This window comes from Hordeum vulgare, chromosome 5H, assembly GCF_904849725.1.
Source record: "Hordeum vulgare subsp. vulgare chromosome 5H, MorexV3_pseudomolecules_assembly, whole genome shotgun sequence".
Taxonomy (NCBI): domain Eukaryota; kingdom Viridiplantae; phylum Streptophyta; class Magnoliopsida; order Poales; family Poaceae; genus Hordeum; species Hordeum vulgare.
In genome coordinates, this window is record NC_058522.1 from 540,988,680 (window position 1) to 541,011,479 (window position 22,800).

At 42.3% G+C, this 22,800-nt stretch overlaps 2 protein-coding genes across 5 annotated transcripts; one reads left to right on the top strand and one right to left on the bottom strand.

Annotated features, from left to right (window-relative positions):
* Window positions 1-11,009: 11,009 nt before the first annotated feature.
* Window positions 11,010-15,291, bottom strand: LOC123452555 (protein ARV 2-like). 4 transcript variants are annotated; one of them, XM_045129220.1, is made up of 11 exons: window positions 15,181-15,291; window positions 14,931-15,066; window positions 14,797-14,844; window positions 14,396-14,485; window positions 13,418-13,463; window positions 13,252-13,334; window positions 13,109-13,165; window positions 12,598-12,664; window positions 12,440-12,515; window positions 11,628-11,764; window positions 11,010-11,538 (listed from the first exon to the last, which is right to left on the bottom strand). In XM_045129220.1, exons 2-11 carry the CDS (start codon window positions 15,039-15,041, stop codon window positions 11,258-11,260), a joined length of 996 nt encoding a protein of 331 aa, XP_044985155.1. In that variant the 5' UTR covers window positions 15,042-15,066; window positions 15,181-15,291; the 3' UTR covers window positions 11,010-11,257. The 4 variants fall into 4 exon arrangements, with proteins under 4 accessions (XP_044985155.1, XP_044985156.1, XP_044985154.1 ...); XM_045129221.1 differs by lacking the exon at window positions 15,181-15,291 and having other exon boundaries at window positions 14,787-14,844; window positions 14,931-15,023; XM_045129222.1 differs by lacking the exon at window positions 15,181-15,291 and having other exon boundaries at window positions 11,435-11,527; window positions 13,071-13,165; window positions 14,931-15,064.
* A 178-nt stretch (window positions 15,292-15,469) lies between these two features.
* On the top strand, window positions 15,470-21,018 carry LOC123452557 (probable endoplasmic reticulum-Golgi intermediate compartment protein 3). Its single transcript, XM_045129223.1, has 12 exons — window positions 15,470-15,653; window positions 15,952-16,047; window positions 16,153-16,235; window positions 16,626-16,701; window positions 16,826-16,893; window positions 17,280-17,364; window positions 18,390-18,502; window positions 18,612-18,695; window positions 19,605-19,751; window positions 20,093-20,201; window positions 20,280-20,399; window positions 20,563-21,018. Exons 2-12 carry the CDS (start codon window positions 15,960-15,962, stop codon window positions 20,634-20,636), a joined length of 1,047 nt encoding a protein of 348 aa, XP_044985158.1. The 5' UTR covers window positions 15,470-15,653; window positions 15,952-15,959; the 3' UTR covers window positions 20,637-21,018.
* The last annotated feature ends 1,782 nt before the right edge of the window (window positions 21,019-22,800 follow it).

A 22,800-nucleotide genomic window follows, 5' to 3' on the forward strand; every position in this document is an offset into this window, starting at 1 on the left:
CTTAGATCACAAAATACGATCTCGAGGTATATCAACTTTGTACTTGGTACTCCATCATCAATAAAAAAAGAGCAGGACGTAGGGTTTTACCTCTATCAAGAGGGTCGGACCTGTCTCCTGTTACCCATCAATCCAAGATCCTCAATTCGGGACCCCTACCCGAGATCTTACGGTTTTGACACCGACATCCACTCAACACCCCATAGCTCGTGACGCGCGCTTACGATGACAAAGCGGTTGAGCTCTTTCAGGAAAAGGCATGCCTGGACGTCCTTGAGGACTAAAAGGATGCTAGAGGACACGAGGATATGCTCCAAGGCTCCGTAGGAGGAGGACCTCCACTTTGAGATGTAGTACATTGACCCCATTGTGAGGCGTTTGTCGACGAATCCTCGGGTCATTGAGATGAAAAATATGTTGCTCATGACCTACGAAGCGAGGAAGATGGCGAAGGGAGATCCCATAGACTGGGATGCGATTCTAAGGGATACACTGCGGGGTAGGTTTACTAAGAGGACCACGGGGCTAGCCCCTCCAGCGTGAGGGATTTGACCCCACCCAAGATAATAAACTTCCAAAATTTTATCCAGGTCCATTGCATTGCGCACCCCCGCCTTCATAAAAGAAATCAAACAATCATCTGAAGTGAGCAAATGCAAGATCCTTGGCGCCTACAACATGGCCCACTCGGATATCATGGTCTATCCACCCCCCATCGTAGATTATCACACATGCAAGAAAGACCTTCATCACATAATAGAAACAGGTTCCCCTTGTTTTCCCTTCTTCATCCACACCGAGTGAACATATTTATATGCATTTGAAACATTATTTGTAATAAGTCGCCCCGGGACAACAACACTTTGCTCTTCGGCCTATAATGAGTAATTCCGTGGATTTTTCAACCTTGATATAAGGACAATTATTATCTTGCTACCCACTTTCGGCATATGCCCTTTGTCGAGAAACTCGAGGACTGCGGTGTAATATCGGCCTTAATCAAGGATCAATGTCTCCTGTAAAACCCGTGTTAAAGCTATCCTCCCGGAGCACATTTGAAGGATTCATAGAGAAAAATGCATCAACTTCCAGCGCGAAGAATGGCATGCACAAAGTCTCATCATTCTCAGCAGTAAATGTGCTTACTATATAGTCGCTTCGTTCCTAAATATAAACATACTCTCGTGTATAGATTCACTCATTTTGCGTTGTATGTAGTCTCCTAGTGAAATATCTAAAAAGACATTTATTTAGGAATAGAGGGAGTAGTACATGGTGTTGAATCGCCTCAACTTTGATCTCCTGATGTGCTTCATGCATGTTCGTATAAAAAGCTTTCACCTGAACTTCCTCCTTACTCTCCAGCAGTAAAACAACAATATCTTCTTGAGAGATAATCTTTTTCTGATATCTTCTCGTTGACGCTCGTGCTTGGAAAAACTTCGTGTTGCGGTCCCATGCATGCAGCCAATCCACTCTCGACCATTGTTGATCCATCACCTCCGCTTTTTGTTGTAGCTCATCTAATTGTCTTTCGGCCCTACACAACAACAACTTGATACAAATTTTCCCATTGCCAAGCTTCTTCACACATGAATCCTTGATGTGCATTCATTGCAACCTCTGCCATTCTCTTAACCATAGATGCAAGTAGACAATGATTAGACCCGAAGATGGTACGTGTTTAACCAATATTGCCAAATACTAATTCAATGATGGTTGGATCTGCTAAAAAGATTTATCTACTTGTTGGTGAAAAAAACAAAATATTTTTCATCTTTGGTACAATCTATATTTTCGTGAAATGGATCATAATAAAATGGATTTTAGGTATCTAGGGAAGGATCACTTGGAAGTCTATCAAGCCTCACCTTGACATTTGCTATGCCCTCTTGTTAGTTACCCATGTAAAAGGAAGCCCATAAAATCCCAAATCCTGAAAATTACAAAAGCAACCACTTCTCTAAAATCTTCGATCTGCCACTCGGCTTGCTCATTTACCCCAAAGTACTAATGGGCACACAACCAGCAAAATCCAACCTTCGATGTTCGATCTGAATTGTCAAGTATCTCACTAAAGTCTCCAACACATATATAACCAAGGGAGATCACTCTGGCATCAAAGTTACCTCGATAGGTCCCAAGTCAGAGAACACCCACTTCTCCGAGAATTGGCATAAAACCTTGTAAACCTCCACGTTGTCATATCTCCTCCAAACATTTCTTACAGTTACATATATGTGTTGATCTGAGACATTATTGAGTGTGAAAACAACTTTTCTAGACCAGAACATGGCTAAACCGCCACTTATCCCATCACTACTAATGGGCACACAACCAGCAAAATCCAACCTTGATGTTAGGTTAGCAACTCTCTTCCCCTCGATATCCATTTCACACGAAAACCAAGGCAGACGCTTCGAACCTAACAATATTGTGAACCTCTTGAACTTTCCCCGATTTTCAAGCCCGCTAAAGTTCCATGCTAAGAAACTCATTGTTATCGATGTGGTTGTTTCGTAGTCACCGCCGAAATATTCTTGTTACCAGCACCTAGCTTAGCACTCTTCTTCTTCGAGTCTCTGCTACTATAATTCGACTCACTTGACAATTCACTTCCGTTTTGCCGCTTTTAGTCCAAAGTCACCTGATCAACAAGCATAAGTTAGTTAATAGGTTGCACATGGCAAGAGCCCACCTTCTCCCCTAGATTGACCATGTTGTATACTCCGTTTCTCGCATGACCACAACCTCTGAAGCCTGGGCCTCGCCTTCGACCCATACCACCCCTTGCATTAAGTGCCTGTTCGGAAGTCCACCAGCTCTCAAAAATACAAGAATCTGCGGAGCGTCAGTTTCTCTGCTCCATTATCTATAACTGCAGCTGCGCCCGCTCCGGGAGCGGAGTCGTGGAGTGGAGGGCCTCCGAACAGCCCCTAAATTGAGAAATAGTGTCATGTGGTCCACCTTTGTTGGGTGTCTTTGGAGAAATAACTTCTTCACCTACTTCCACTTCTTCATATTTTTCCCACTCACTCTTTCCCCTACGCGCACCCATTGACGCCCCATAGTTCCCCGAGTCCCTACTCCCCCACCATGCATGTTGTATGGCCAATAAATGTTCTCTTTTCCGTGAGTCTACTATCTCATCCCTCTTTGCTGGGTTCAGACAAAATAATGCAGCATGTCGTATTAATCCACAAGAAAAACAAAAACATGGAAGATTTTCATGCTGAATATCACAAAAGATTATCTCTTTAGTATGTGGTGACTCAAGATGAACCCACCATATTAGTGGATTCTTAACCTTTATCCAAATCCCCGCTTTGCATCAACACTAACTTGAATTACATCACTTAACGTGAACGCAATCTTTCCTGTCCATGTTGGATACCTTAGGTTGTAGGGTAGACTTACCATGCTTGCCCATATTTTCATTCTCTCAAAATTAGTCTTAAGAACACTAAAGTACATCAAATACCACAACATGTTTACCTATGATCCAAGGGCCTCCCTCCCAGTTTCCATCTATGTCATCTTCCCTCCAAACTACTCCCTCTGTTCCTAAATATTTGTTGTTCACGAGAACTAGACTAGTTCTTCCCAACAACAAGTATTATGGTACAGAGGGAGTATACTACAACCATATTCTGCCAAACTGAACTGAACAACAAACCTTGAGGATTTCCCCATCCAAGGCGAAGAGCATCCACCACACTGTTCACATGCATCACTTTCTCGTTTAGAGCCAACTATGGCATCATGATCCTCCACATCCGGTTTTCTTATTTCCTTTTCTGTAAGCTTCATGCTCTCCACCATCTTCTAACCTCCTTCACTTCCCTTACCCATATTCTTCGAGCAAGCTATGCCCACCGATCCTCTCCAAAACCCTAGCCCGCACTCTTACCGTGCTCACCAAGGACTGGAAAGGACACCAGGGCCATATTTTGATCGTCTTGAGTAGAGTAGGAGGACAAGAGCGACAAACCAGTCCTAGCTGGAGTTGATCGCGGTCACCTGCGCACTGGAGACATAATTGCCCCACGCACACCCGGAGCCATTTGAAACCCTGCCACCCTGGAAAAATGGTTTGGTGCTTGCACTGGTTCTGTTCGGCCTAAATAAAAAAAAATAGAACATAAGTTATAGGCTAAGATAGAGATCACTAGAAGGATGGTCCAGGCGCCCGTGGCGCTCGGAGCATTGTCTAGTGCCCTCGTAGGGCTTATCATCGATCTGTTTTGGTACATGAGGAGATATACCTATAATCATGCCATCAACATTAACCACGATAGGGAACCCCGTTAACAAAACATTGTGTGACCTTTTTACTTTTCTGCTGTTATAATATGGGGACTGCTACGCGTCCGTCGGCTGATCTTTTTAAATGTCCGGCCGGCTCGTGAGTCATCATATGTGGCGTATCGGCGCCCTCCATCATTGCAGCGCAGTGCTGAGCTAGGAAAAATGTATGACCGGGGCCGACTTAGCATGGCAACACTTTTGTACACAAATATTAAAAGAAAAAACTGAAATATAGAGGAACTAACTTGTTTCAACTAAATGACACTCGACGAGGTGATTCATCGAACTCATCTATAACTGCATCTGTTGATATTCCAACTGCAATCTCCCTTTCAATATAAATTACCAAGAAATCCCTTAGAAATTCATCTTCCATTTTATTCCGAAGCCTTGTCTTCACAAGTTTCATTGCAGAAAATGCACGTTCCGTGTTGGTTGCACTTGAAACAGATAAAGTAAGAACAAGTCGAATCAATCTGTTCATGAGGAAATATACAAATAGTTAATACTTTTAGAGAAAAAAAATCATTTAATACTTTTAGAAAAATAAATCATTTAATACTTTATATACCTGTCAATCAAGTGGTATTCATGTGATTTCCCAGTTGCTGCAAGTTGTTGACAAAGTTCGGATATCGTTGTCAAATTCTGAAACTTCGGGTTTGTGTGTATATCATTCTCATAAAGTCGTAACTGACATCTCAGATTATTTCTTTCTTGTTCTTCAAAATCTGCAGGATAGAATTTTGAACCTAGAGAACATATATTATCAATGTTAAATGACCTGAATGCATTCTTAGGATCCAAGGAAATGGACAAAATGAGAAGCTCTGTTGCTTGTTTGTTGAATCTGCAATTCAACTCATGTGCTTGTTGATCAACGGCAATCATGAAAACATGAAAAGTCAAGATTCTCTTTACCAACAGGATTTACTGTGGCACCAAGTGTTGTTGCAGCAGGAAACATGGGGAGGCCCACACAACGTAATACATAGATTTGGGAACAAAAAATCGAAAATCCTGTGAAACTTTTTGCATGTTGGCCCGGGCGAGGGCCGTGCTGGCCGCCCCTGCCTCCGCCATTGTTGCAGCGTACCTATTGTTACAGACAATTTCTGCAACGGAATTCTTGTTGCATAATTTTTCGTAACTTGGGTGTCGTTGCAGATTATTTTTTTGCAATAGAGGATTTGTTGCATAATTGTTTTTTTGTCGTCATTTTTCTGAAAGCTTTCTTACAGCTAAGATTTTGATGCAAATTTTGGCAAGAAAGCTTTTGTTGTTTAAAATTTTGCAATTCGGGTTCTCTTGCTGTTTTTTTCGCAAGAGCGGCTTTTTTGCAGAATTGCTTTTTCGTCGTCATTCTTCTTAGATTTTTTTCTACAACTAAGATTTTGATTGAAATTTTGCTTTTTTGCAACAGAGGCTTTGTTGCAGATTTTTTTTGCCTTCGTCTTTTTTAAACATACCTCATGTTACGGAAAAACTTGCGCAACATTGGTGATGTTGCAGAAGGTGTGAAAAAAATCGTTAGGACCCAGCAACATTTTACATGGGAGAAATGCAATTAGGCTGCAATGCAATTTGATGGCTATAAATAAGAACGCACAGGTACTCATCTGAACTAGCACGGCCTGAGTAATCGCCACGAAGCAATCTGACGATGCAATGCAAGCCGAACGTGCAAGTTACGATCATCCGACTGATTAATAATGTTTTCCTAATAATATTCACATATTATTTTGTAATAGAAAAGGCATTATAGTTTTTTAGTCTGAAAGTTCTTCTGTTTTTGTGTATCCTTTTGTCACATGATTCATGAGAGGAGCACACGGTCTTCAAATGCAGCAAAATTTTGTATTTTGACCCTTTTACGAAAGTTAATCGAGATTTGACCTTGGTTTATAAAAAAATCAAAATATGATCCTTTTCTTATCGCCAGAGTCCATGACGGTAGGGTATAACAGCCTACCGTCGAGGTCCCTGACGGTAGGAAACTTATCCATATCAGCATGACGCACCTCTACCACCAAATAGGCTGACGATAGCATGTACAACCGTATCGTCAAGGTGTCCGGCGATAGGTGCAAACACGAATTGTATCTGATACTTAGAAAGATTTTACGGTAGGATGTGCATCCCTACCCAGGCTAGGGTTCTCGATGGTATATAGGTTGTTCTACTCAATCGTCATGGACCCCATGATAGAAAAAGGATCAAATCTCAAAAAAATTATAAACTAGGATCAAATCTTGATCAACTTTCATAAAAGGATCAACCACGAAATTTAGCATCCAAGGGTGAATGATTACCTTTTTGGTGTAGAGCTTGATGTATTGTAGTTATTCGGATGTATTGCTCGGTACTACAACTTTTGGATCTCCTGCTCATGGGTGGGGTCGTGTGATGAGGCAAGTGGTTCTGGTTTGGTTCCTGTGTTTGTGTCTGTGTATGCATCATGCATGTTATAACGTTGATGCAGGTGGTCTTGTTGGATAGATACAACCACCACAACTTGAGTACCGGCCGCGATCGTGCGCGGAGCAGTAGCTTGCCGGCTGCAACGATTCCCGACACCAGGCACACCGATCGGATCAACGGCCCGACATACCCGGACGTGACCGTCATCCACAAGAGAAAAACAGCTTAATTATAGCTAGACGCCAAGCTCGCTAGGTCAGCCGGGCCACTGCCGGTGACGGTGTGCGAACGAGGCACACGGGTCGGAGAGACGACGCTAGCTGATGGTCGCCCCGAGCCCCCTCTGTCTCGCGGCTCCACCTCCGTTCGCGTCATCCCAATTTTTCTTCTCGAATTTATTCCTCTTAATTTCCGTTGCCTCTTGTAAAATTATCAAGGCGCATGTATATAAAATGATGAAATTATCTGTGAAATATCGATGTGGGATTACGAGGGCAGAAGCGATAGCCCTCTCGTGCGTTTTGTGTCAGTCCAGATGCGTTTTTCTTATCCAATGCCATAGGGGGCTCTCTGCAAAAATGAAACGTTTTCCTGTTCGTAACACATAAAAAGGTACTGCGGCTTTAATTACCTAAAAACGGTTTTTTTTTAAACGACAACAGCGGATTTTCCGACGAAAGCAATAGCCTCTTTATTATTAGGTAAAGACTTATCACGGTTTGCCAATTGGCTTACGTGCATCATGGCTGATGGCGCGTACACGCACACCCCACGCACGACCACATGTACTGTGTCTGTGCTATGCATGGAGGAAAATACTTGGATTGGCTATGTTGTAGTCCTAATGCTAGAGTAGTACTCCATTCGTCTCAAAATAAAATACTCAACTTTATATCAATTTTACATTAAAGGTAATACTCCCTCCATTTTATAATACAGTGTGTCCGTGTTTTTCGAGATCTATGTTTGATCATAAATTCAACCAACGTGACAGACTCTGGCTGGAGCAAACATTATACCACTAACAACTGTTTTCAAATACGAATTCAATGGTATAACTTTTGCCCCCAGTGTAGTCGTCCACATTGGTTAATTTTATAATCAAATTTAAGTCTTAAAACACATGAACGCACTACATTATGAAATAGAAGGAGTACTTATTTCAAAATGAAGGGGGTAGTTAATTAATTATCACTACCATTACTAGATAAGGGCTCCTTTGATTTAAAGGAATTCTATAAGATTTCTGGAATATTGAAATCCTTAGGATTTTTTCTACATTAATCCTTTGATTCATAGGATTGGATTTCATAGGAATTTGTTCTATGAAATCTTTTCTAGTACATTTCATACAAAATCTAACATCCACTTCAAACTTTTTTTACAATTTCTTTGTTTTCTCTGTGACATCAAACACTCATTGCTAACCCTATAGGATTCAAGTGGACATGCCACTCAAACCCTATACTTTTCCTATTCCTAAGTTTTCAAAATCCTACGAATCAAAGAGGCCCTAAGGTGGTTGCCTTTTGCAACTTGCACATTACTCTTCCATTCCTTTTGTAGTGATAGTGCTAGATTGCGTGTTTACCTTTCGATAGGTTGAACAAAGTACTGCATCAACCGCAGCTTTGATGTGTGCCCTGATGCGTAGTAATGCTAGCATGCATGTGTCGACGACTACAGTAACCGTGAGATACCTTGTCATCCAGAAAAATCTCGACGCTATCAGGAGTGGCGCCCCGATGGAAACAGAGAGATATTAAGCTCCAATCATTCTTTAGGGAAGCTTAAACTCAATCTTCAGGGACGAACAGGCTCAAAGTGGGACGTACCTGTATCGACCAGGCAGATATCATCGCGCCATCTCGGCCCTAGATCAACTTTTATCAAATCACCGAGATCAAAGCAAGTAACACAACATAATTGGCATTGGTGTGAACCAACATGTGGTTGGATGGTTAGATGGATAGTGATATTTTCAGTCCATCAGGGTTCAAATTCTGGGTTCGCGTTATTCCTAAATTTATTTCAGGATTTTCGGCAATTCGCATTAAGTGGGGCACACGTTTCTGTCAAAGACGAGACACCTACGATGACTTCATATATCTTAAGATGATATGCTAGCTCAGTCTCTCAGAGATGCTCATAAGGATAGTGTGTACGTATTTGTATTTATACATATAAATGTATTCGTGTATATATGAGCCCTTGCATCTGTGTTAAAAAAAACCTTGTTAAGGTGTCAAATCCATGTCATTGTGCACAAAATTCTCAACAACAACAACAACAAGAATCACTGAACATCATAACCACGCCGTATTGTGCCCACCAGTTATGTTTTCCCGCAAATATTGACCCAACCATGGACCTACAAAACCTTCACTAAATTCTGGCTGGCCACATCTCTCATTCATTTGACTAAATAAGACACACCCTAAAATCTAAATATGTACTACTCCCTCCGTACTTAAATATAAGTCTTTTAAGATATTTCACTAGGTGTATACATACCAGGGGCGGGCTCAGGAATTGAAGATTGTGTATTCAAATTTTGAAAAAAAGTTGAAGCTTATAGTCTTCCTTTTGGAACGTATAACCGATCATAGAAGCATATCATAGTAGTTCTAAAATATAGAAATGGTCTCACATATTATATTATATTTATAAAAAATTATCATGATTTGGTATTGTTCAACATATAGAAGTAAAAAAATTGTTCAACATACCATCACAAAATCTAAGATTTATAGAGGATAGAATAGAAAATGATAAGGAACCATACAAATTACAGGATAGTTTTACGGTCCTTGATACTTTGAAAATGAGTGATGATGTCATCATCCTTAACTTGCAAGAAGAATTTCCTTTCAATCATTGTGACCAAGCAATCACTCAAAATTTATAAACACTCGCATTACAAACTCAAATGAAAAATAGCAAATTCTCTTGTCTAAACGATTCGTAAAAAAAATCAGGGTTAAACATTTCATAATTGACAGCAAGCAAGTCTTTAATTTCACCATAATTAAATACAAAGACAAGTGGTCAGACTAACTTACTTATAGGAGCTCAAACTATGCCCCTGTTTATACTACAACAATGCCGCGACCTGCTAGAATCGAGAACAAAACCTGTGTCAGAAGTATCAGAAGTTCAGAACAGAAGGGCTAACCGGCTAGTGGTGGACTTGTGGTGGACGTGTTCCGAGTTTCGTTTTTCCCTTCCTTATACACAACAACATAGATACTATGTGTACCTGGTTTTTTACCCGAATTAATGGGTATTCAGCTGAATACCCTTGAATTGAGGTGGACCCGCCCCTGATACATACGGAGCCAAATGAATGAATCTATACTCTAAAGTATATCTATATACATCCGTATGTAGTCCATTAGTTGAATCTCTCGAAAGACTTATATTTAGGAACGGAGGGAGTACTTCTTAATTTAGCCTTTTGTGTGTGTACCATACCAAAATATAGGCCGTTGGTTACAGAAAGCTTGATCTCGATTCATATGTGGAAACGCAAAGTAGTGGTCCTTGAAGTTAGAGTGGCCCATGTAAAAGGATTGCTAGATTCCATGATGCCTCTACAATCTGCTACATGACAGGACATATAATATTTCTGGTAAGATTAGTATATTCGCAATGTAATCATGCGCAAGGAAGAGCTATTTGTAGCTAAGGTTGCATGGTGCTCTGCACAATCATGGCCGTTGATCATGTAATTTGATGACTAAGAGCAAGATGCGCTTATTCATGGATAGTGAATTTCCATCTTTCTTTATAGCCAAAAGAAAAGATGCTTTAGTTTCATTTAGCTAGGCAGTAGTAGACAAGCACATACCAACTATTCTAGCTATCCAAACACAAAGTGACACCCACGGCCATCCCAAAATTAAAAGGAATATTAAAACACATGGTCAAGGAAAAAAGATTTGAGATCAACTCAATGTTGCAACTCCACTTGCCGAGAGATGACTGGAGCCTGGAGGTGACAGCACTAGTTAGAGGATAAGCTAGAAAGTTAGACGACACTCTTACTTTGGTTTGGGGGATAACATAATGTCCCTGCAACAAGAACCTTTTGGGAAAGTTATGGGTGTAAGATTTCTTATCCGTTCTGCACCATGGCAAGCATGATTCATGAATACTCATTGCATGGAAAACTACCTCCGCAAGAGTTGCGCCTGAGTCGATACATAAAAAATTATGGATATCATCACAAAAAATAAACGATCATATCATCACGGAGAAAGAAAAAAAAAACAGTCCTATATAGGAATACGGATCCATTCATCATGCAAACTAAAGGGCTCTAAACCACATGAATACTACCAAAAAATTTGCAAACCAAAGGAGGCCTGTAGATGCGTACTAGAAAAGGCTCAGCACTCTACGAACGCACATCGTCAGTAGAGAGGAAGTGTCCGTGAAAAGTGAAAACCTGCAAACAAACCCTGTTACTGGAAAAGGCGCAGTAATAACTCTACTCGGAAGTGCGTTCACCCAAAAGCTCTTTGTTCTACAACGGGTGTACAACTGAGAAAGAATCAGAAGGTAGAGGGGCCCTGTCAGCTGGCTGACGCACTTCCGGGCGTGAACAGGGCAAGTAAGTAGCTACTCCTACTTGGGCCATAAGTAGGCGAAAGTGACGGCCCATCTCTACAGACTGCCTCTTCAGTCTCTCAGGCGTACGCTCACCGGACCGCGATCGCTCAGCCTGCAGGGCCTCAGTACAGAGGCCAGCAGGATGGGTCCCCGTTTTCCAGTTCCGGCACGGTCCAGTTCCACTCTGCACGAACACTGAAGTGACAGTCAATCAGATTGTCGCAAATGAGTACATCCGGCACGACTAGATGGAGTGAAACAGGGTAAATCTGGGGCCTACCGACCTTGGAGTAAGACGGCGGCAAGTCTTGATAAATTCATGTTCATGGTGTCCACATGAGCCACCGTTCCGTCAAGTGCTTTGCCGCGTGCGCCATGAAGCAGACCCCAACGCAGTGGGCTTTTGGGAACCGTGTCACCACTGAAAAAAACAGCAGGACGTTCAGTTTTCACAGCGTTTGTGATCGGTGGTTTGAGAAGACAGTTGGTTTGCGTCCTTGTCAGTGTTATATAGCAGACATGGGAATGAATTTGAACTACAAACATTGAAAGGAAATTAACCAGTTTCAGCTTCAGTACAATCCGTGTCTCTCGACCCATTCAATATTGAAAGCTAGGACAAACCAGCAAATGTAGTACACCTGTGCGCACATATTATACCAGGTATGTATTGACAGGCGCTCTGCATTGAAGGTGGCACTTTGGGAAATTCTAGAAGTTGGGTATGATCAAGCTGAGGCAGATCTATCAATCAATTCCGTAAGATACAATGAGAACGTGACACAACTCAATCATGTGCTGCAGAGCTTGGGGCATCTGTCTGGTCCAGCCGCAGTATATGGTTACCACATATATGCCTCTTTCACACAACCATCTTATAAATGTTCAAATACTGCCAAGGCTACTTTTGTACCAGTTGACATCATACAGGGCCAAGGAATAACTATACGTTTGTTTATACGTTGATTTGTGCTCAACGACCATGAATCTTATATTTTGTTGATGTGGAAGAATCCTAACAGCTAGAAAATGTGAAGACTAAGAAAATACACATAGAAGGGTAAAAAAACTCATGACAGGAATAAGCAGTGCTTACCTCTCAGGGCTACAACATTTGATGAGAGAACAAATGTTTCGACGATGAATATAGCAGATGATGGAAACTCCCAAACCTGCAAATTCGGTAATCAGCTAGAAAGAAAACATTTGATAAATAAATTCAGAGGAAATCGTCAACATAAGGTTCTTCTATACCATCATTGTCAGAAGAAATAACTTGACATAGCTCGAAATGATGATGGCTAACAGAATCTGTCGATACCTGAGTAATGGAGAATGCAACAGTGAGCCAAGCATAACACACATATGTAGAACTATGACATGAATTAACCTTCTTTGTTTCATAGGAAAACTGTAGGGGAGGCCCCGACAGTAAACTCTTATATGATCTCATCCTCTTCAAAGATAGAAATGTACTACCCCGTCCCAAAATAAGTGCCACTGATTTAGTACAACTTCGTACTAAACCAGCGACACTTATTTTGGGACGAAGGGAAGTATTGCAGAATTCCTACCGGGTAAATAAATGATACACTGACAACACTTCACACATAATGAAATAACAAGAGCTGTATTTATTAGGAACGGTAATTTTATATTGAGAACTGAAAAATACCACCTCAGAGGTATCCAGATATTTTGAAAAGGATACAAGCATACAAAGATACCTTGTAATGTCAAACGAAAATTTGAGGATATAACGTACTCCCAGGAGTAACATGGCCGTAAATATGATGTTTCCTAACAATGCATCACCCAGAACCTGAAGAAAGGAAGAACACCCAATACACTGCTTAGGTGACGAGAAGTGGAAACATTTGTTATCTGAATGAAGTCAACTTTAATCACCTCGCTGCAATTGCAAATTGTGGACAATGTGCTCCTGGAAGAATCTCCATCAGCTTTGTTGTTTTTTGAAACTGATATTCTGACTACATAGTTATGGGCAGCTTAGGTTGAATGTTGGAAACTACCAGAATTAAAATAAATAAAAAATTGAAATGAAAATGGATACAAGCGTCAAGAACGATATGCATCACAATGAACTGGCACAGTATTCCCTGCAAAACAAAACAACAACCAGACACATAAGAGAAAAGGAATATTCGGACTTAGCCACTGAATAGTTTTTGAAGGCAAAAGGCAACATATTATGACTTATGAGCAAGGAAAAATTATACAAAGGTAGAAAATATTACAACATGAGTGCCAAAATGCAGTTTGAACTTAGAAGAATTATGAATAGATAGCTATATTTTCCATGTAATCAGCTTACATATGCTCTTGTTGGATGGACTGCCAAGGCATAAAAGGCTGAAGGTGTCATATGATACAGGCACAATATGAACAAGAAAAATAGCAGGCAGCTCTAGGACAGATGAAACTTCAAATTCTCAAGCATCGGGACTCATAGTAGTGAGTAAATCGTGAAACTAGGAAAGTACTGATGGTGCTAAATTGCTAATTGTTATCATCCTTTGTTTGTTTGAGTAAAACGAGTAAAGTAGATATGGCAAATGAAGTACTTGTGATATTAATGCAAAAGAAGAGCAGATCTAGGCCAGATGAAACTTCAAATTCTCAAGCACCAGGACTTATAGGAAGTATTGAGTAAATTGTAAAACTAGGAAAGTATTGATGGTGCTAAATTGCTAACTGTTATCACCCTTTGTTGCCTGAATAAAAGTAGATATGGTAAATGAAGTACTTGTGCTATTAATGCAAAAGAGGAGCATCCACAGCAATTCAGCTTCCATATTCCGATAGATACACACTGAGTAAACTGTATAGTTTAACTCAAATGATCATGGTAACAACAAAAAGCATCACATCTATAAATTAACTGCTCTGCATGCTTAGAGCATTAATATTAAAAGCTCAGCAAAAAAGAGATACATGGCGCAGAGCGTTTTACAAGCGGAGTCGGCCTTAGGGAGTTTGAAAAGGCGGAACAGCACTTGCGTGAGGTTGCATGGTATCATATGGTTCCCACCTTGTCAAGAGATGAACCAATGTGCAGCTTATTGAACAGTAGATGTCGGTATGCCCTGGTCTTGTGTAGAATCAGATCGATCAAGATAATCTACAGTGGTGAAAGAAGAGTAAGATGGTTAAGGCCACACAGCACATCAGGGATGCAATAACTAGGTGCGACGTACATAGACAAACGGTCGAATAAGGGTGCAAGAGGGACACCCACATAATCCCGCCAAATCGATAAATCCACTATAATAAAGTGAACTAACTCCATCAGACTAAAATCGCAGCTATTTTTGGCTGACTTAGGGCTACGAAGCAGGAGCACGCCGCGCGCCACTTGCACCCGTACGGTCAAATCACACATATAGCAACAATTTGAACCCATGCATCATTGATCATCATACCATACCATACCATGAATTCACACTCGATGTAGGGATCAGCGACAGCCTTGCAGACATCCTACACACGAACAGCATCCAGGGTTAACACCGGATTGCACGCAGAGGCCAAACGCGATGCGTCGGGAGTAGGGGGTGGGCTCTTACGCATTTCATCAAACGGATGTTGCCCGGGGAGTACTGCACGAAGAGCGTCCTCACGCGCCGGCCGCAGCCGACGCAGCGCGGCGCCTCCCCTTCCGCCCCGTCGTCCCCCATCGCGCTGAATCCGCCCGCGCGAGCTCTGGAGACATCCAATCACAGTTACAGCGTGGGTCGGAGCACGGGGAGGGCGGGTGTGGAGGCGGATCTAGGACGACGAGGGACTCGCCGCGGGTAAGACAGCGTGGCGGCGTACCTGCAGCGCGCGGTGGGGGCCTGGAGCCGCAGCTCGTAGGCGGCGGGCGGAGCGGCGGGCGGAGGCGTGGCCGGCGGCGTCAGTGAGAAGCAGAGTGTGCCGCCGTCGTCCAACTGCGGAATGCAATTGATGAGCGGCCGGAGGCGATGCCAAGCAGCCTGGTGGGCCGGCAACAGTAGCCGAGCCCGACTCGTTTCTCGAGATGGGCCTTTCTCCAAGACGGGCCTGGGCTGGGCTGGCCGGCCGACGGGTCCTACCTGGCACGCGGAGAAGATACTAGTCTCGGTATGTCTAAAAAAAAAGATACTAGTCTCGGGTCGTTGGGTTTCGGTTCTGGTGTCTCCGACCTGCTCCGTCTCCGCCTCCGGCATCGGCACGGTGTCCCAAGGCGACGAGATCGCCGTGAGATCCAGCGCCGCCGCCGCCGCCACGTCCGCTAGCGCGTCACTGCCTTCCGCCGCCCCCCCTTCCCGGTGAGCAACTCATCTCGCCCGCCCGTTCCTCCCGTCCGATCTGGGGGAGGGTTTGCCGTCACGGCCGGCTCGAATCTGACGGAGCTTCCCTCCCCCCTCGCGCCTCCTGGCGGGGTTGTCAAGGGCCCTCCGCCGGATGCGACGCGGTGGAGAATTCCGTACCGTTCTGCTGTGTATTTGCAGAATCGTTGTGCGCTTGTTTGTGGAGAATTCCTGTCAAATCTAGGGACTGCAGCTTGATTTTGTCCTCGTGCTTGCCTATAGCATGTCTGACGAGGTTGGTGTGTTCTGTGCCCAGCTGCAAAGATGGGGAGGATACCGTCCCTGAAGAACTTCAATGCGTTCCCGCACGCCGAAGACCACCTGCTGAAGAAGACTTACTCGGGTGCTATAGGTACATAGATACATAATATGCTGCCTCGTGAACTGTTTTCTGCTAATGGATGCTTATATCTTGGAGATTTGTGTCTAATACGCGCCATCGTTGGTATGTTGGCAGTGACGATTCTCGGGCTAATTGTTATGGTAACACTTTTCGCGCATGAGCTCACGTTTTACCTTACAACCTATACGATGCATCAGGTACGTTTTGTTCTTGTTCACCTTTTCATGTAGTTTGGCTAGCATATGTAGCTTATTGTGATGTCTATGTTGTTCTGTCCATTCTTACCCAACTTTTATGACTCTAGTTTGTGTTGGGAATATGCCTGTAGATGATTCAAATTTCTCCTGTTTAAGTTTATTCACTATGACTTACGAAACCAATCTGGCCAAGGAATCTGCATGATGACAAAGGAACTATGAAAGAGAGCAGTTAGTTACATTTATATAAAATTGTGTGCCCTTTGATAGTCTCATTGTTGTTAATATCTGCTAGTTGTTGTTTTCATATTAGTGAAAACCAACTTGGACGTTGTGGTTCTATTTCCCTTGTTCGGAATGCCATCTCAAGTTTTTCTTCAATATCTGCAGATGTCTGTAGATCTGAAACGAGGAGAAACTCTACCAATTCATATAAATGTGTCGTTTCCTTCTTTACCATGTGAAGGTCAGTTATTGATTAAATATAATAATATATCCAGTATCAGTTTGCACAAGGTTCCGTTTGGACATCCCTTTGCATAAGGTTCATGGTTTTGATATTTATTTAACGATCTCCTGTTGTCATGCAGTCTTGAGTGTGGATGCAATCGACATGTCCGGCAAACATGAGGTTGACTTGCATACAAATATCTGGAAGGTACCACCTGATATCAGAAGTTTGTTAATTTCAGAGGATGTAACTCAATATGGTAGCAGATGCGCGTATGCTCTACTATGACAGTAGCTGCACTGATTAATAATTACCTCTATTGCTTGTGATGGAGAAACATCTTGTAAATGCACATTCCTACTATCCATGAAGCAGTCCAGTTGTTCTCTTAGGTTAGTGTAGGTTGCAGGGAACATGCACTTTAAGCTGTGGTTCATGTCTTGCTCTTGTGCTGACAATGTTCTTCATACTTCCAGAAAACATTTTCTCAGTAAAATTGCATTGTAGTTTCTTTAAATGGTACTTTTTTAACTATTCAGTATATGTTGCATGTCTAATAATACTTTGCATCCTCCTTTTTCTGATGTATGCAGCTTCGTTTGGATAAGTATGGCCAAATCATTGGTACTGAGTACTTGTCTGATCTAGTTGAAAAGGAGCATGGAACTCATGATCATGGTATATTCCGTTTACTCTATAAAAGGAAAACCACATCTAGCACCAGTACTAAGTTGTCATACAATATAGTCTCCTTTTCAATCCATATTATGTATCCTTTTTCCTCACTATATAAAAACCGTGGCTGCTACTAATCATTATTTTCTGATATAATTATGCTTTGGATTATAATTTGGAAGTACTCCCTCTGTCCAAAAATGTAAGATCATTTTCATAGTGCCAAAAATGATCTTATATTTTGGGATGGAGGGAGTAGTATATATTTGAAATGGAAGCATGGATTATCGCTCATCAGTATCGTTTATGATGAGAAAAATGTCAATACAACAACATTGATTAATTTGATGGGCAAATATGTTGTGTAGTTAGAATTTTTATTTGTTGCACAGACATGCTTTAGCTAGAAGCCTAGAATATGTGATGTGTGCTAAAATAAATCCAAACATGGGAATAGTGTCTCGGCATAGTTGTGTGCTTTGCCAGTATACTGTACAAATGACGGTACTAACGAATAGAGAAGTGATTGCTACAATTACCTCTCACTCTCTCTCGCTGAGGTTAGCATTGATAGAACTAGGCATCAGGCATAGTTTCAGGCAAGACCAAAGTGAGCAGTCAACTGAGTCCTGCATTCTAGGTAAACAAGGTGCATCTAGGCGAGCACTTGAGCACGCCTAGGCTCTAGGCTATAGCAAAATGCCTAGCGCATAATTGCGCTTAAGCATGCACTTTGCTCAGAAAAGCACAGGGCGGTAGCAAAAATCACAGTTAACGCCTGGCACTTTTTAAAACTTTGTCTGTATTTAGTAGTTGCATCTTGGCAGCTTACTTCTTTGTTCATTGAGTTTTCGATAAAATCACAAAGCTAGTTGCTTTCATAGATTATTGTAAGATTATATTGTGGTGTTTTATTGTGTTCTCAATGTGGTAGCACTTGTTCTTTTTTTCCTTCTGGAAAATGGCTTGCTGCAAGATTATATTGGTGTTTTGTTCTGCATATAATATGCTGATTAAGTTTAAATCAGACCATGGCCATGGGCATGATGTACAAAAGCAGCCTGAGCACACCTTCAACGAAGATGCAGATAAAATGGTTAAGAGTGTCAAACTTGCAATGGAAAATGGCGAAGGATGCCGAGTAAGTTTTTTCTTCATCAGTATTCATTCATTTTACTATTGATGATTGTGTTGTGGTCGTCAAGTACATTCTGGTGTTTTTAACAAGTTTATGGCTTCAAACTTTACAGGTGTATGGTGCCTTGGACGTGCAGAGGGTTGCTGGTAACTTCCATATATCGGTGCACGGTTTAAACATTTTTGTTGCAAATCAGGTTATTCATCTAAAACTGCAGATACTTCACTGCTGTTCTTCAATCTGTATATTTTTTATTGTGTAGTATGCATTCTTTATTTCCAGCAGGTAAGATTCCTAGAATAGAAATTTAAGCTTTTAGGAAACTAGCTAATTTGTAATGTATGCAACAGAGACAACTAACATACATGTTCTTCATAATGAATCATTTAAGTTTTTAGTTGAACATATTTCGGTATAGCCATCTAGGAAATTAGGCGTCTAAATCCCAACAGAAATCACTGAAACAGCCGGTTCTCAGTCTCATCGTAATCTCAGGCATTACCAGCTTAGCTTGGGCAAGTATATTTGTAAAATGGGCGGAGTAAGGTCTTATTGTGTGCTATTTTGAAGCAAAGCATATTCCAGTGATTGTGTGAGATGAGGGTAACATGAAACATAAAGATGATGACAGGAAAAGAAAGTAGGACAAATTTGCCAGAAAATAACCAAAACCGGTTTCAGGCACGCATAATGGATGTTCTTATATTAAGTTAGAATGGATCGACTTTTCTTTGAGGTCTGTTTATCCATATCGAATTATGTGCCTACGCACATGATATTCATATGGCCCTTTCATTGGCATGTTCTTATATTAAGTTAGAATGGATTGACTTTTCTTTGAGATCTGTTTACATTTCTTCACTCTTTTTTACGCAAGTGATTTCTTATAATGAAACAAATCGTTGTTGTTCATTTTGATCTTTAATTCACAAGCGGTCTTTGTTTTCTTCTCTCAAGTATAGGTGCAGAGATGGCTCTCCCTTTGCTTTCTAGCTGATCATTTCCTATAGATGATTTTCATATCTTGAATCTCTTCATTGCACTGTCCTTCAGTTTCCAGTTGATCATTTCCTATAGATGATTTTTGTTCATCTGGTGCATGCAGATTTTTGATGGGTCAAGTCATGTCAATGTTAGCCATGTTATCCATCGACTGTCCTTTGGTCCAGAATACCCTGGAATTCATAATCCCCTTGATGATACTTCAAGAATACTGCATGACACAAGTGGGACATTCAAATACTATATCAAGGTTAGTGGTCATTCCTTCAGTAGTTTCCCCATTGTTGTCAATAATGTTCAGGCAGCCCGCTTGTAATTGCAACATTTAGGGGAAATAATAAATTAGGCCCCTGCTGAAGGGAATATATTCATGAAATAAATTGTACAAATATCCTTTGTATGTGAAGTCATCAGCAGGCCAAAAGGAAGTGTTCCTTTTTCCTTTGTTGACTGGATATTATTTGTACACCAGATGAACGAAAGATCATCTGCTCCCCAGATAGAAATCTAACACTTGATATTCTCTGCAATCAGTTGCGTTTTGTCGGAGACAATGTTGCCATCTGTTATTCAAATTCGATTGATATGCAGGTTGTTCCAACCGAGTACAGATACCTCTCAAAGGGAGTGTTGCCAACAAATCAGTTTTCTGTGACAGAATATTTTGTTCCCATTCGCCCAACTGATAGATCCTGGCCAGGTAACCCCCCTCCCCATTTTGTTCTCAAAGTATGCTATGCTCGTCTCGTTTTAGGACTAATCTGTTTTCCTTCTGCAGCCGTTTACTTCCTGTATGATCTCTCACCAATCACAGTCACCATCAGAGAAGAAAGACGGAACTTCCTACATTTCATAACCCGCCTCTGTGCAGTTCTTGGGGGTACATTTGCAATGACAGGTTTGCTTCCAGCCTACAAGATTGTATTGTTATCATATGCTCGTGTTGTATGATATTCCAATTGCCTGCAGGATGATCTGCACTTTAAATGAGCAAGCAGTAATCATTTTTTTTCTTTGGTTTCACTTTAAACTGATAGACTCTTCTGCCTTGTGTGGTACAGGAATGCTCGACCGATGGATGTACAGGATCATTGAGTCTATCTCGAGCTCAAAACCTAGAAGTGGAATGCGGTAACCGGGCATCCCATGCTGAGCGAAGGAGGCTACTTACTACCCTGTGGCCAGTCAAGTCAGTAGTCGACGATGTTGTTGTCTCAACCAAGTGATCAAAGCACGGTCACCCCCCTGCGGGCCTTCATGTTTTGTCCAGTCCATGCATCTATAACTTAAAAGATATGGTTTTAGTCTTATGATTAATCATGTTAGAGTGGCACTAGTGGCAAGTATACAGTTTTGTTATCAGTGATGCAATGGAGGCGCTAATGATGTCTTGTGGCTGATGAACATACTTTGTGATACATTTAGCTTGTACCATGGAAAAAAGCATATCCTGAGTATGACAAATAGCATGAAATCAACTTTTAAAGGGGATTAAAAGCGTAAACGTTTGAGCTGTATTGCTGTGTGTCGATTGGATGATCTGATAGAGCTGGTCTTGTAACGTTTTTATTGCTTGGGTCACTCACATGTTCATCTGTTAGTTGGGGTTCGCTTGGTTTTTGTTTCATTGTGCAACACCCTGGCCTAAGAGCAACTCTAGCAGACCCTGCAAAACGCCCAGCCCGCAAAAAATTCGGCGAGTATGCGGGTTTGGGTTGTTTTTCCTGCCGCAAACGCGGTCCGACCTGTAAAAGTTTTGCGGTGGACCTAAATCCTCCGCCGCCGCGAAAAGTTCCCCCACCTCATCGCCGGCGCCTCCAATCCGTCGTTGCGTGCCTCCATTCCGTCGCATAGCCGCTCCATTCCACCGCCTGTGATGGCCAACTCCGGTAGCCATAGGAATGACGACCCCGAGAGGGTTCGTTGCGTCAGATCCGACGCCATCCGTAAGCGTGCTGCCCGCCGGTACACGCGGTGGGGTCGGACGCCGCCGCCGTCGCGAGACAGAGGAGTACGACCGAGCGCGCGGCCGCGCTCTTCTCCGGCAACTCCTTCGAGGCGTCGAGCTCGCGCTCGTGCTCCTCCCTCCGCCTAGTGAAGAGGGAGCTCGAGCTCTCGTCGGTGAAGATGGAGCCGGAGGCCGAGGCGGTGCCGGAGCGACGTGTCGGGGCCGTCTTCGGACCGAAGGATTTCCTCCCTCCGGCGAAGGCTGGTAGCCTTTTGCCCGTGCTGCTGGCGCGGAGTGCACGAGAGACGGAAGAGGACCAGCAGCGCCACCGGAGGGAGGAGGAGATCGGCGCCATGCTCTACGAGCAGGGTGTCGCGTCGGCCCTCGCCTTCGGCCACAAGGTGGAGGAGTGGCGCCGCGAAGCGACTGCGCAGGAGCGCATCTACATCGAGCTCTCCTCCTCCGACGACGACGACTGAGCGCACTGCGCATCTACTACCGCACGAGCTCGACTCCGGTGAGCTCAATTTTGCGTAGTGCGATAGGATAGATAGTAGCTTTGGTGAGCTCCGATGAGCTCCATTAGGTGTGCTCCCCCTCTAGTAAGTGATGCAGGCTATAAATGTAGTTTGTATGATCATGTTCGATATAGACCGTGGTCCAATTTCGCCAGCGAATGTTTTATTTTAAATTATGCAGTTTGATTATACGGGTTCTGTTCTGCGGCGCAACATTTCGTCTCGTAAAACTCCACTTCGTCGAACTGTAAAACACGTTTGCAGGTCGCAATTATACAGGATCTGGAGTTGCTCTAAATCCGCTCGATGCCCAACCCATCATACCATTTTTTTTTCTTTATTTAGGTTTGAGCGAACACCACATGGAACACATGTCATTTTCTCCATAGTATCTGTAGTACACTTTTTTTTTTTGCTTTGTGTAGATTTGTGTAGAAGGGTCAACTCGGAGACCTTAGGTCCATGTGTCCAACTCTCTGATTGGGATTATAAGTTTGTTACTTCAATTCGATTAGGAAAACATGCTTTTATATTTTATATAGAAAAAATAACTTTAAATTTATTTGTCAAATGAAATTTCTAAATATATAACTTTTGTAGCATATTATACATATTTTATTAGTCAAATGAAAGACCTAAAACCCTATAATAAACCCAACCGAAAGGAGTATGTTAGGACCAAAGGGTATATACACGTTAGTCAAACTCCCTCCGTCTAACTCTCCACGTGGGACCAAACCCACCGCACAACTCCACTTGAGCCATGTTGCTTTCGCACACAACCACCTTGATTGTTAGCAATTCAGCATATTAAATAATCAATAACGCTATAC

Excerpts from the sequence above, each read along its gene's own strand:
- LOC123452555 (XM_045129220.1), bottom strand. The coding sequence starts at position 15,041 with ATGGGGGACGACGGGGCGGAAGGGGAGGCGCCGCGCTGCGTCGGCTGC. Across the intron at positions 14,845-14,930 it reads ACATCCGTTTGATGAAATGC|GATGTCTGCAAGGCTGTCGC; the intron begins GTAAGAGCCCAC and ends GTTCGTGTGTAG. Across the intron at positions 13,335-13,417 it reads GCATATCGTTCTTGACGCTT|TCAGAATATCAGTTTCAAAA; the intron begins GTATCCATTTTC and ends ATAACTATGTAG.
- LOC123452557 (XM_045129223.1), top strand. The coding sequence starts at position 15,960 with ATGGGGAGGATACCGTCCCTGAAGAACTTCAATGCGTTCCCGCACGCC. Across the intron at positions 16,236-16,625 it reads CAACCTATACGATGCATCAG|ATGTCTGTAGATCTGAAACG; the intron begins GTACGTTTTGTT and ends CAATATCTGCAG. Across the intron at positions 18,503-18,611 it reads AAAATGGCGAAGGATGCCGA|GTGTATGGTGCCTTGGACGT; the intron begins GTAAGTTTTTTC and ends CAAACTTTACAG.